Source organism: Barbatula barbatula (genome assembly GCF_947034865.1).
Source record: "Barbatula barbatula genome assembly, chromosome: 24".
Taxonomy (NCBI): Eukaryota; Metazoa; Chordata; class Actinopteri; order Cypriniformes; family Nemacheilidae; genus Barbatula; species Barbatula barbatula.
In genome coordinates, this window is record NC_136787.1 from 19,619,266 (window position 1) to 19,633,488 (window position 14,223).

The 14,223-nt window shown below is 43.0% G+C and overlaps 1 protein-coding gene across 4 annotated transcripts; it reads right to left on the reverse strand.

The window, feature by feature from the left end:
- Positions 1-1,922: 1,922 nt before the first annotated feature.
- ets2 (v-ets avian erythroblastosis virus E26 oncogene homolog 2) lies at positions 1,923-6,827 on the reverse strand. Of its 4 annotated transcripts, none has more exons than XM_079448046.1 (10): positions 5,989-6,827; positions 5,658-5,707; positions 4,613-4,733; positions 4,426-4,530; positions 4,156-4,356; positions 4,025-4,084; positions 3,749-3,940; positions 3,425-3,679; positions 3,226-3,344; positions 1,923-3,142 (listed from the first exon to the last, which is right to left on the reverse strand). In XM_079448046.1, the coding sequence occupies exons 2-10, from the start codon at positions 5,694-5,696 to the stop codon at positions 2,927-2,929; spliced, it is 1,308 nt and encodes a 435-aa protein (XP_079304172.1). In that variant the 5' UTR covers positions 5,697-5,707; positions 5,989-6,827; the 3' UTR covers positions 1,923-2,926. The 4 variants fall into 4 exon arrangements, with proteins under 4 accessions (XP_079304172.1, XP_079304171.1, XP_079304170.1 ...); XM_079448045.1 differs by having other exon boundaries at positions 5,652-5,707; positions 5,989-6,182; XM_079448044.1 differs by lacking the exons at positions 5,658-5,707; positions 5,989-6,827 and adding an exon at positions 5,106-5,394 and having other exon boundaries at positions 4,613-4,982.
- Between the last annotated feature and the right edge of the window lie 7,396 nt (positions 6,828-14,223).

The following is a 14,223-nucleotide window of genomic DNA, read 5'->3' on the forward strand; positions in this document are numbered from 1 at the left end:
GGATGTTGGAACAAGACATGAGTCTCAAATCACTTCTGATGTTCCAGGACCTGCGCTCAGTGTTCAGTCTGTGCTTCAGCTTATTCAATGTCTTGTGTGTTTTTATCATCATCTGCAGTCGTCTGTACAGAACAAGGCTATTCTTATTTTCAACTTAATACAGGAAAGTTTAATTCAATTTCATTTATATAGTGCCAAAGCAGCTTTACAGGAGAAAATAATAAAAATTGAAAAACACAGCACAGTTCCGCAGAGGCATTATGTCCATTCAAAGAATTTAACTTTCACTGAGAAAACATCTTCTTAGCACCTCAGACCTCTATACACACTACTCTCACCTCAAACATCGAACTCTCCTCTTTCGCCCCACAGACTGACAGCAAGGTCACCCGACTTCTCTCCCGCCACCCCACCACCTGTCCGCTTGACCCAATCCCCTCCCATCTCCTTCAGGCCACATCCAGCACTCACACACATCATCAACACCTCCCTGCTCACCGCCACTTTTTCATCCACATTCCAGCACAGCAAGCCCAGGTCAAGCCCCTGCTTAAGAAACCCTACTTATACTTGACTTACAATGACAGAAAAATCGTATACTTGTAAATATGATGTAAAAATAAACCCTTCACCCTTATTATATTCAAATATTTTAATAAGTCACACTCACTTGTACTCATTTATATTGTAATTGAATGTTTTACTCTTAATGCTTATCAGTCAAAAAAACTAATATGTATCCAATCCATTCTGTCTTATAAATGTATAGGTTCATGTTTGTATGCAGTTTTATAGCTGAGAGTAACTAAAACATGTGTCTTAACCCTATAGACATTTACTTTAAGACCACGTAAAAAGTCATTAAATAGGAACAATGTAGTGTACTCAAAGTGTAAAAATAATATAAACTGTACATGTCAACTATAATGATGATGAATTATGAAAACTTGCTTGCAGTATGAAAACAACTGAATCAGTATTTCCAGTATTGAGAGAATACTTTCATCAACTACACGATGTGCTACAAGTATCAGTACACCTCTAAGTTCACTTGTAATAAAGTCACAGTACAATCAATTTCACTACTGTTGCACTAAATGTTCTTAAAGTTACTTGAAAAAACACATGAACTTCACTTAAGTATGCTCGTGTTGTGTAAGGGTGTGTTGTGGCTCCTCCCTCCGTCTGAAAACTCTCTCTTACAGTAAATGACGCTTGAGCAATCCATTTCCTATGAAACTCACACTCGCCCTGTCAATCATTTGCTCTTTGTTTGTGATCAGATGTGATGATGATGTGTGTGGGTGTGTAATATAGCCAGAGGCTTGTGATACCTGAGAGAGATTTGATTCATGTTTGATTTTCTTCTTCTGCTCTAATGATCACCGATAATGATGATGATGTCACATGAAAACCTTCAACAAACTTGATCAAGATCTTCAGTGTAGATGATGTTTCTGTGTCTATTGTGTTGTTCCACTCAGTGTTGATGTATAAAGAAATCAAAGGTTTCCAAGGAGCCGCTTCAATCGGTTGTCATGGCAGCGTGACGTCAGGCCGGTTTAACAACAGCTCTTTATTACATTATGGGGGAAATGCCCGACACAATCACTGCGAAAGAGAGAGACAGACAGACTTTTATGATTCCGTGATAACACACATACTGTGTCAAACTATCAGAAATATTTGATTTCATGTTTAATGTTTGAAGAAATGTAAATGTTATGTTTGTGTGACATTCTTTTTTGTATTTCAGATGATATATGACACACAGATGTGGTATATTTCAGTGAAGACAGAAGGAAGCCGGTATCACTTCAGTCTTTATCAGGTCTGTTGACTCAGCTGCTCTATAAACTCGGTGAGTCACTCAAATGACTTTCTTGCAGTGGATTCATAACATCACAGGCCATACATGTTCATCTGTTCTCAAATATAGAGTTTATTAGTTTTCACAATAACACACATCAATGTTCATTGCAAGTCCACACGTGTGTGTGTGTTAACAGTATAAAGATGCTTATCTGCTCACTTATGAGTCAAACACAATCTGGCCGTAGGCTATAACCCGACTGAGTCACAACACAAACACTCGCTCAGATATTCAACATGTCTGCACAAGCATGAAATCAAGCCGAACCTCACCGACTGTCAAACATTCAAGACTTTTCTTTTAAACAAGAGTTCACACATTCGGTTGATGAGCGTGTTGTGTTCTCACAGATCAATAAATGAGATATTCTTTATAAAGTAAAATATGAAACCAACAATTCCTCCAACGCTGCTCTGAGATTGAGCACAAATATATCAAAAGTGTCTTAAGATCGACTGATATCAAGTCCACAGGTTTACAGTCAAGCGGTCCCCTGCAGTGTAAGAGCATTAAACATTCATTTGTAAAAGAGAGGATTATAAATATCACAGCCGATGTCAATCATGATGCGTGTCAATACATTTATGTAAGAAGCTTCAACTGCCCCACGAGACACGAAACATCTGCAAATGGTAAACGCAAAACAAAGAAGTCTCACTTTGGCCTGAGCAGTCCCGAAGATTCATGAAATAAATATCAACTGATATTTACAGCACAAAATATCAACAGAAGTGAAAGTGTGTCACAGCGTCTCTTTACATGCGGTTTGCTCTCAGTAGTCGTGTATCTCATGTTAAGATCCCTGCACGTGTGTGTGTTTAAAGAATCTTCAGTAAACCCAGTTAATACATCAGAAAAGAAATCTTCTTCTCTCTGTGAAATACGAGTCAATAATCAACATGATTACAGGAATCATCACATTCAGTGTGTTTCTGTTGGAACGCTGGCAGCGGCAAACACTCGCTCCACGCGTCAGCCCGTGAGGAAATTCATCACAAACAGAGACCTTCAGCGAGGTCAGTATCAGCACATGAGAGGGCCGCTCTCTCTCCTTCAGTCCTCAGTGTCAGGCTGAACACCCAGCATGCCGTGCAGCTCCTCCACCGTGTAACCCAAGAGATTCTGCAGATCGCAGACGAAGCGGTACACGTAACGTTTCCCTGACGTCTTGTGGATGATGTTCTTATCGTAGTAGTATCGAAGTCCCCGACTCAACTTCTCGTAGTTCATTTTGGGTTTGTTCTTCCTCTTCCCCCAGCGGCGTGCCACCTGACGCACATGTGAGTTTGACCGTTATAACCTTATAAACAGTTTCGTGAATAAATATAATTCACGTCATGACGGTGTCTCACCTCATCGGGGTCGGTGAGTTTGAATTCCCAGCCGTCGGCGGTCCAGCTGATGATGTTCTGACAGGTAGAGTCAGTCAGCAGCTCCAGAAGAAACTGCCACAGCTGAATGGGTCCGCTCCCTGCGCACACACACACACACACGTTTATCTACAGTCATGGATTGAAAGCGTGTTCTGCTTCGGTTCAGAATGAAACTCACCTGTGAATCCTGCGAGCACAGCGGCCGGTATCACTGCTTCTCCCTGCTCCAGCGGCTCGTTCCGCTCTTGAACGTAGTCCTTGAAGGACAGTCCCTGTTTGCCCAGAGTCAGCGGGGTCATGCCCAACTCCTCCTCAAAGCTGTCGTAGGACGGGACGCGCTGGTTGTCTGCGAGGGAGGAGTGGCTCCCCCAGGACCGCAGGACGCTCTCTGAACCCTCCGCGCTCTCCACAGACGTCTGGTCGCGTGACGACCCTGCAGAGAATGAGTTTGTTAGTCACATGATCTCAAAGAAACGTCAGCGAGTAAAGTCAGTAGACGCACCGGGTGTGTTGAGACGCGGAGCCGCTCCAGAGACCTTGTGACTGATGTAGCTCACGCTGACTGTGCTCAGCTGAGGTTTGGGATACGTGGACATCTCGAGCTCAGAGCATTCATCTGCTGTCTCGAAGAGCTCTCGGAGCAGACTGCTGCAGTTACCAGGAACAGTCAGAGAACGTTCATCCAATCTGACGTCTGCGCACACACACGTTAAAAAGTAAAAAACAAACCTTCCAAAACCTGCCACAGACATCAAGAGACACGTGTCTGAACACTTACTGCTCCATCTGGACTCAGAGAGCCGACTCGAGACTTTGCCCTCTTCTTTCTCTTGATAAGCTGCAGAGAATCAAAAGGCGTCAGTGACCTCACACGTGACACATGCGGTTAAAGACAGAACGATCCAGTACCTCTCAACATCTGCTCGACGTGCTCCCACAGAATGTCACCCACAAAATCCGGAGCCAGATCCAGGAATCCTTCCTGACCCAGATCACACAGCTCACTGCCGCTCATGTCAAACTTAAAGAAGTTGATGTTGGTCAAGCTGAATTCACCCGATGCCCAGTACAGCCACTCCAACACGTGCGCTTTCGTCCATCTGCGAGGGTCTGCGGGACAGCCATGTTTTATTCAAGTGTGTGTGTGTGTGTGTGTGTGATGTTGAGACAAACACTCACTTTCTGAGATGCCACAGAGACGCTGAACTTTAGAGAATCCACTGAAACTGTCCTTCAGAGCTTGACTCATGACGGCTTTACTGCAGGGCGTCAGCAGAGGCACATCTACAACACATACACACACATGAGCTTGTGTCAATGTGAACATCACAGGAATATTATGGTCTGTATGGATGCTCTCATTTACCCTGTGGGAAACACTCCAGACCTGAAGGAACTTCTTGAGCAGGCGACTCGTTCACAACCGGCGGATAAAACCCAGAGAACAGAGACAAAGGGTCTTCAAACATCTCGAAAGCTACCTGACGCTGAGCCAATAAAACACATAACATCAGAATCAGGTGACACACACCTACACACCTCGCGCGCACACACACACACACCTCGCGCACACACACACACACCTCGCGCGCACACACACACACCTCGCGCGCACACACACACACACCTCGCGCGCGCACACACACACCTCGCGCGCGCACACACACACCTCGCGCGCACACACACACACACCTCGCGCGCACACACACACACACCTCGCGCGCACACACACACACCTCGCGCGCACACACACGCCTCGCGCGCACACACACACACACGCCTCGCGCGCACACACACGCACACACGCCTCGCACGCACACACACGCACACACGCCTCGCGCGCACACACACGCACACACGCCTCGCGCACACACACACGCCTCGCGCACACACACACGCCTCGCGCACACACACACGCCTCGCGCACACACACACGCCTCGCGCACACACACACGCCTCGCACACACACACACGCCTCGTGCACACACACACACACACTGAATCATGCTTATTCTGTTCAGACTGGCACATTCAGGAAAAACCCACAGGACACGCCCTCGCCAATGACGTCATCACGACAGCTTATCTTCCGTCAAGTGCTCCTCAGCCAATGAGAGAACAGCACCATATTTGGCTTTCCTGTTCCGTGCCAGTGTGAGCTGCGTGGGCGATGCCTGACCTCCAATCATTTTACAGCAGCCCTCGTCTCGTCCAATCAAATCACAGCAAAGGCTTTAAGATGACCCTGATCTGATCTACTCATCATCAGACTAACCCTTCAGCATCACATCCATTCACACACACACACACACACACACACACATACATACACACACGCACTTGTTTGTTTCATAATTTAAGGACAAATAACTTTCACACGGTAACGTTACTTTAAACACACTCACGCGTACCTTCAGTTTGCTTCTGTATCCAGAAAAGACGGACTCCATGTCAGACAGACCTAAACACACACACACACACAAACACACTTTAGTTTCATAAATGATTCATTATGACCTAAAAACACAAATAAACTGATCTGAAGAGTAAACACGTCCACGAAAAGCAGCGCGCGCCTTTGATCCCGCGTGACATTCAGTGGAAATAAAGTTATAAACGTGATAATGTGATCAGATTTCAGTTGAACTACATTAATCACATGATATAAGTGTATCCTTCAGAAATCTCATGACACATTATCACAATAAAGCACATCAACAGACATTCAAAGGGAAAACTGACCTGTTGAATCCTCAGAAAACTCGGTGAAATAAATCCGATTTGACTGTGCGCGAGTCGATGAATCCACCACAGATGCGATGTCTGATCAACGTGAATATTCTCAGAGCTTAGATCAGATGTGATCGGACTGATACGGTGTTGTGATCAGATGAGCTCGTGTCTGCGCGTCTCGACACAATCTTCAGTTTATGCGCATGTTTCAGCTCGCGCGCCCTCCCTGATCATGATGACGACGGTGTTTGTGGGAGGTGCCATATAGAACTGCGCGCGCACATTAAAATGCAATAATATTCGACATGTAACACTAACAGCAGTTTAATATGTTTGTATAAGACTCGTTTTAAACGTGCACTGTATTCACACGAGCACAAAACATGTCAAATAACATCAGTGGTTTAAAACCGCTGAGATCAGATCACAAGTGAATAAAGTACGCGCGGCCATTAACACTCAGCGTGTGGTGTGAGAGAGACTTTCACACTCTTCTATCTCAGTGTTTCCTCGTCATTCTGTGATTATTATTCAGTGAGATCAGGACACTATTGTCTCACATAACTGGCCATCTCCCACAATTCACCGACATGAACACGATTAATGTTTAAACATCAATACAGGATCATACTCTGTTATGCTTTAGTCATCACGGGTCTGACCCAACCCTGTCTGCACATGTAACCAATTGTCCACATTTTAAAGCTGGTCGTTAAATGTTTGATTTACTAGCGAAAATAAATCACAAACACTTCAAAATCTGGTTAATTGATTTTTTATAATATGCTTGTTAGCCATGTTACGCACGTGCACGCCGTTTCAGTTTACAGACCGATCTGCGCATGTCTGTGTCACTCGCTCCACGCTCATTGATAGAGGACGAGCACGCGCATGTGGCGCATGAACTGAGAGGACTCGTGGCGGCCTGTGTTGATACTGTCACGAATAAATCAAGGTATAGAGAGCTAGTAGGTTTAGGGGGGCTAACATGACAGACAGGGGAGCTGAAGCCCACCCCAAAAGGGTCTAGAAGCGCCCTATTCCAAACCTCTATACATTACTTTGTTCTGCTGAATACAAAGAGAGATTGGACATTATTATTAACTACCATTGTTGGGAAGAAATGAGAGTCAAAGGTGCCCCAGAATTTTTCAAAATATCTCGTTTTGTGTTCAACAAAACAAAAAAGAAACAACATATTTTTCTGCATTTAGTCTCAGAACTGAAAGTGTCTTTGTGTTCGTCCGAACGAAGACATTTATACAGATTTGGAGCAACTTGAGGGTGGGAAAACTAACTCTTTAAGTCTCATTTGAGTTTGTGCTCTTTCATGTCTCGGCTCGTCTCGATGTGAGATTGTGAAATCTCTCTGAACCATTGAAGCGAGATTTCACACCTGGATGTTCCCACCTCCAAACTTCACTGTTGGTGTGGTGTGCAGTGCCATTTGACCTCCAAACATGGTGTGTATTATGGCATCCAAAGAGTTCAATTTTGGTGTCATCTGACCAGATATTAATTCCAGGTCTTTCTGAAGCTGAAGCTTTCTGGACCTCTCTTTACTGCTGTCAGAAATCTTGCGAGGAGCACCTGGACGCGTTTGGTTTATGGGGAAATTATGTTCTTTCCACATCTGGATTATGGCCCCAACAGTGCTCAGTGGAACATTCACAAGTTTAGAAGTCCTTCTATAACCAAAGCTATCGGGATGTTTCACAACAATAAGGTTGTGTAGGTCTTCGAGAGTTCTTTGCTTTTCCCCATGATGAGATGACACCTCGGTGATGAGACGCCCTTCTATATGCTGAACCAGCCGATGTTCATTGACGAGGGGCAGGATTGCTTTCTAATTACTGATAGATTTCTGCTTGTGTCTTGGCTCTCAATGCCTTTTTGCTCCTCCCGCTCTTCATGTCATCAATGCCTTTCCCGTCTCATTCCTTTTTATTATACATAACTCAATTTGTGAACTTTCTTGTTTTTTCTTCTTTGTATGTATTGATTATTTGGAAATATTCCGATATGTATTTACTGAGAAAATGATGACGTGTTCAATACTTATTTTACCCACTGTGTATACATATAGTGTATCACAAGATCATCTTCACATTGACTGTTGCCAAGCAACTTGTGGCCTTCATTTTCTGTCCATGACAGTAGCGTGTGACAAACACATTCGTGTGGCCCAAGCATTTGCAGCTGGGCTGCGTACAAATAGTGCGAGACAAACGAAAAAAAAGATAATAACAGTAATGAAACATAATAGAATAAATGTATGTAGTGGAACTTTAAGTGGTTTATAACAAATGAAAATATATAAAAAACAGAAATAAAGTGTAGTTCAATCAAAGATTTACAAAAGCAAAATATACATTTAAGTAGTAGAATAAAAATAGTTGTGACAGGCAGACTAACACACATCAGATCTTGTGTTCTCCTCAAAGATTGACTTTCAGACGTCTGGTGTATGGACTTTCCATTAAACATTGTCCGTATATCCGTGTATTCTATTTCTCTAACACTTGTTGAACTGTAAAGGCTGATTGTGAATCTGGTTGTGTTATTATGGTATGGTCAGTGTGTGTGTGTTTGATGGGAATATTCATAAAGCAAGTCAAGGCAAGAAAACAAAACAAACGTGAGAAACATTTCACTGCTGCAAATACAAACTAATCCAAGTTTCATTTCACATCTTCTGGCTTCTTTGTATTTCTGTCTTCAATGCGTGTAAATGTGTGCGCTGCTGTGTTGTGTATTTGTCGTCTTATATAACTGTTCTTTTGAAACATATTTTCATTTATCAGCGGAGGGTCAGCTTCAGATGAAAGCTGTTTTAGATTACTGTACAGAAGAAGCATTTCTCTTGAATGGCTCAACTTTCTTTGAGATCAAACCTGTTGATCCAGCTCTAGAACAGAAGGAGAGCATAACTCTGATCAGTTTGATCATTAATGATCCAGTATCATCAGATCTGTGTGTTGTACACATACCTGTATGAGATTAACATAAACTGAGAACTTTTACTTCATCTGAGCAGTTTTTATAAACACTTTAAACTCACATCTGTAAGTAAATGTAAGAGACTGTATTATTATTACTTTAAATTGATGTGTATGTGGACGTCAGTGTTTGGGTTCTACTGCGGTTCTTGTGAATTCATTTGAAAGTTTTGTCCTCTGAAGTGTGATGAGAATATTTGTTCTTTCTGTGGCTGTCTGAAGAGATGCTGAATAACTCTCTTCATCGTGTGTGTCTATGGCGCCACCTGCTGGAGGATTGATGAAATCAGACATATTCTCTGCTGTCTGACATTATTAATAAATATTTTGCTATTCAAAATAATATAAAATATAATAAGCTATATAATGCTGCCTAAAACAAAAAACAAAGCGACTTAAACCCAGCAAAACAGAAGTACAATCATATATGTGTTCAGTAGGATTCAATTTAATGTACGTGGGATTAAAATTACTTTGGGTTTTGCTTCGAACAGAAGATTATTCATTGTGCGCTCAAAGTTATTGAAAACATGTTAAATATAAAGTGACTTTTATTTCATGTGTAATTAGTCTGTGAAATGTGAAACTCTCACACACCCATCACGCTCTCTAAGATCTCAAAACTCTTTTGATAACACCTAGAATATCTAAATCCACCAAAGGGGGTCGAGCTTTCTCATGTAGCACCTAAACTCTGGAATAATCTTCCTGATATTATTCCAGGATCAGACACACTCGCCCAATTTAAATCTAGATTAAAGACACATCTTTACAGACAAATATTCACTTCATGCAGAATATGCTAAATAAACCACCAGGAGATGCTGACATTAGATATTATTTACTAGAATCATTGGATTTATTATATAAAACACCATGTAGTGTGTTTTACCCTTTCTTGGGTTTTTCGTTTTTCCCCTGTAAAGCTGCTTTGGAACAATGCAAATTGTGAAAAGCGCTATATAAATCAAATTGAATTGAATTGAACACACCCGCACGCACAAACCACGCACACACACACACGCATCACACACACGCACGCACGCACGCACGCACACACACACACACACGCATCACACACACACACACGCATCACACACACGCACCACACACACGCACACACGCATCACACACACATGCACCACACACACACGCATCACACACACACGCACCACACACGCACCACACACACACACACGCACGCAACACGCATCACACACACGCACCACACACACGCACACACACACATGCATCACACACACGCACGCACGCACACACACACACACACACACGCACGCATCACACACACGCATCACACACACGCACGCACGCACGCACGCACACACACACACACACACACACACACACACGCATCACACACACACACACACACGCATCACACACACGCACCACACACACGCACACACGCATCACACACACATGCACCACACACACACGCATCACACACACACGCACCACACACACACACACGCACGCAACACGCATCACACACACGCACCACACACACGCACACACACACACATGCATCACACACACACACACGCATCACACACGCACCATAACACAAACTCACCACACACACATTACAGCAGTCTGAGTGTGTTAATACACATTCATCTTATTCCATGCATAATTAATAAATGACCATTAATGTTATTATTGAAACAGATGATAGATATCTCTCTCTCTCTGTCTCTCTCTGTCTGTGTTTTTGGCGGGCTGAAGGAATGTCTGGTGTTTTGGGACTCTGACTTTAAGTTCTGAAATGAGAGAGGCAGAAGAGGAAAGTTAGAGACTTAACCACAGAAATGTAAACATGTCTGGATCTAAAATAACCGCGCTTTCATTGAAAACAGTTACACCCTCGACACAAGTACATGAACGCTCCCCAAACACACATTTAATGCTGTGCTGCTGTTGTTTATTGTTCTGTGTGCGTCTGTAAAGAATATTTGCTGTTAAAATGTGAATGATGAATCATATCTGTATGAAGTCTTGAACATACAAACTCTTATATGACCACTGAACGATGACCAACAGTTAGTCAAAATCTCTCACTTCACAACTTGCACTGACAGCATATCAACACGTGGGGGTCTCTCTCTCTCTCTCTCTCTCTCTCTCTCTCTCTCTCTCTCTGTCTCTCTCTCTATTTCTCTGTCTCTCTCTCTCTTTCTCTGTCTCTCTCTCTCTGTCTCTTTCTCTGTCTCTCTCTCTCTTTCTCTCTCTGTCTCTCTCTCTGTTTCTCTCTCTCTGTTTCTCTCTCTCTCTCTCTCTCTTTCTCTGTCTCTCTCTCTCTTTCTCTGTCTCTCTCTCTGTCTCTCTCTCTCTGTCTCTTTCTCTGTCTCTCTCTCTCTTTCTCTGTCACTCTCTGTCTGTCTCTCTCTCTGTCTCTCTCTCTCTCTCTTTCTCTGTCTCTCTCTCTCTGTCTCTTTCTCTGTCTCTCTCTCTCTTTCTCTCTCTGTCTCTCTCTCTGTTTCTCTCTCTCTGTTTCTCTCTCTCTCTCTCTGTCTCTCTCTCTCTTTCTCTGTCTCTCTCTCTGTCTCTCTCTCTCTGTCTCTTTCTCTGTCTCTGTCTCTCTCTCTCTTTCTCTGTCACTCTCTGTCTGTCTCTCTCTCTCTCTCTGTCTCTCTCTCTCTCTCTCTCTCTCTCTCTCTGTCTCTCTCTCTGTCTCTCTCTCTGTCTCTCTCTCTGTTTCTCTCTCTCTGTTTCTCTCTCTCTCTCTCTCTGTCTCTCTCTCTCTCACACACACACACACACACACTGTTATCATCTGGATTATAACAGGTAAGTCAAACTCTATTCATGTGGAATATTAAATATCTTAACACACTACGGAGTATTTCCACAGATGCCTTTGTGTGTAGAGTAGAGAGCCTCGTTGTTACTCACACACAAGTATCATCTGCGCAGACGCGTCTGCTTTCATTCACACGCACTTAAACACAAACTATCATCACTGTCTGACTAACACATCATGACATGCTTGATATCATGACGTTGTTTGTGGTTTTAGTGTTTATGTGTTTGTTGAGTCTGTTTTGAATGTTTTATAATTTATTGATTATCGATCACGCAGTCTGTTCAGGGCCGTGCGTGCACACAGTTATTTATTTAAACCGTATCAAATATATTTCTTCATATAATCTCACAGCCTAAGAGCTTTAGAACTGTGATCACCGTTAAGCAGATGTGCTCTGTGCAGTTGTGGACAGCATCTCTCTCTGGTCCCCGGGATTTTCTGTGTGACATGAATAATTCTGTTGAGATTTTTTGTTCATGATCTCTAATAGATGAGATAATCTGATCTGAGTCTGGTGTGTTTGTATCTGTGGATGTGGCTAATGATGTAATGACGTGTGAGGCTGTTATATGTGGCACTATGATGTCATACTGTGACAGACTGAAACGTCACAAACACACAGGTTTAGCCCTGACAAAGAATTTATATGACATTTAAATTTATAGTTTATATGACAAAGAATCAAAGAAAACTCTATCATTTATTGTATTTGTATAGCTATCACTATAGTGTCATGTGTTGTGTGTTGTAGTACTTTAGACCAGTCTTGGTCTCGAGACCGGTCTCAAGAATTTTTTTTGATGGTCTTGTCTCGGCCTTGACTGTCTCTTGGTCTCAGACTTCTTGTTCTTGGGATTTTATGTCAAGATCGGTCAAGACCACACACTAAATTGCTGATGCAATGTGATTACAAAACATGAACATCTTGTTTTTTTATTTTATAACATCTGACGTGATTGTGATTTTGTATAATTATTCAATAAACCTTGACTTAATAAGTGACTTAAGTTTTAGACACAGTTTCATCTATTTTGACTCGTCCCAAACAAATCTAGAACACATCTGATTGTGTTTTGTTGAAGGACTTTAAGACTTTCATTTATTTTGAGTATTTACCGTTTAGTTGTTGTTTAATTGTTAATTTTTACCTGCACAAAAATTGTAATAACAATAATAATAATAATGTGATAAAACATGGAACATAAAACATCCTAAACATACATTTCTGAACAATACATTATTATTTTATTGTGACTTTTTAGTGTTTTGTGGATCTTTTGAACAAATTTGGGGAGTGCTGGTGTTGGTCTAGATTCGGTCTCGGCCCCTCTGGTCTCGGTCTTGTCTTGGTCTCGGTTTTGGTGGTGTCGAGTACAACACTAGTGTGTATTGTCTGTTTAATGTTGTTGTTGTGTATGGTGTTTTGTTTAACACACCCTGACACATCAGAACTCTCTCAGCTACCGTATAAAACTCAGGAATGGTTTTGGTGTCGGCCAGTGCAGCTGTAAAGCCTCTTCTGCAGAGAGAGGAATGATGCGGTAAACCACAGACAGTGTGTGTGTGTGTGTACACGTGTGTGAGTGCACATACGGCCCGTATAGCTGTGAAAAATCTGGCCAGCATCGCTGTTATTGTGCAGACTGCATATTAAACATCCATCAATCTTCTGCTTTTGGCAATAAAACTAACTTTAGATTTCCAGCTCAAACTGACTGCTGCCACACACGTGAAACACAAACATGTAAACTTGCATCTTCATCACATGTTACAGTAAAGATCTGCGTGTGTGAGCGTGTGTGTCTGTGTCAGTGTGAGTATGATCGTGTGTCTGTGTCAGTGTGAGCATGTGTGTGTGTGAGCGAGCATGTGTGTGTGTGAGCGTGTGTGTGAGTGTGTGTCTGTGTCAGTGTGTGTGTGAGCGTGAGTGTGTGTCTGTGTCAGTGTGTGAGCGTGTGTGTCTGTGTGAGCGTGTGTGTCAGTGTGTGAGCGTGTCTGTCAGTGTGTGTGTGTGATAGTGTGTGTGTCAGCGTGTGTCTGTGTGTGTGTGTGAGCGTGTGTGTCTGTGTCAGTGTGTGTGTGCACGTGTGTGTCTGTGTCAGTGTGTGTGTGTGATCGTGTGTGTCTGTGTCAGTGTGTGTGTGCGCGTGTGTGTCTGTGTCAGTGTGTGTGTGTGATCGTGTGTGTGTGAGCGTGTGTGTGTGAGCGTGTGTGTCTGTGTCAGTGTGAGTATGATCGTGTGTCTGTGTCAGTGTGTGTGTGTGAGCGTGTGTCTGTGTCAGTGTGAGTATGATCGTGTGTCTGTGTCAGTGTGAGCATGTGTGTGTGTGAGCGAGCATGTGTGTGTGTGAGCGTGTGTGTGAGTGTGTGTCTGTGTCAGTGTGTGTGTGAGCGTGAGTGTGTGTCTGTGTCAGTGTGTGA

Bases quoted from the DNA above. Each gene is read 5' to 3' on its own strand.
- ets2 (XM_079448043.1), bottom strand. From the start codon at position 5,252: ATGATTCAGTGTGTGTGTGTGTGTGCACGAGGCGTGTGTGTGTGTGCG. The intron at 4,085-4,155 runs GTACTGGATCGT...GATTCTCTGCAG, and splicing joins CGTCGAGCAGATGTTGAGAG to CTTATCAAGAGAAAGAAGAG. The intron at 3,941-4,024 runs GTAAGTGTTCAG...GTGTGTGCGCAG, and splicing joins CTCTGAGTCCAGATGGAGCA to ACGTCAGATTGGATGAACGT.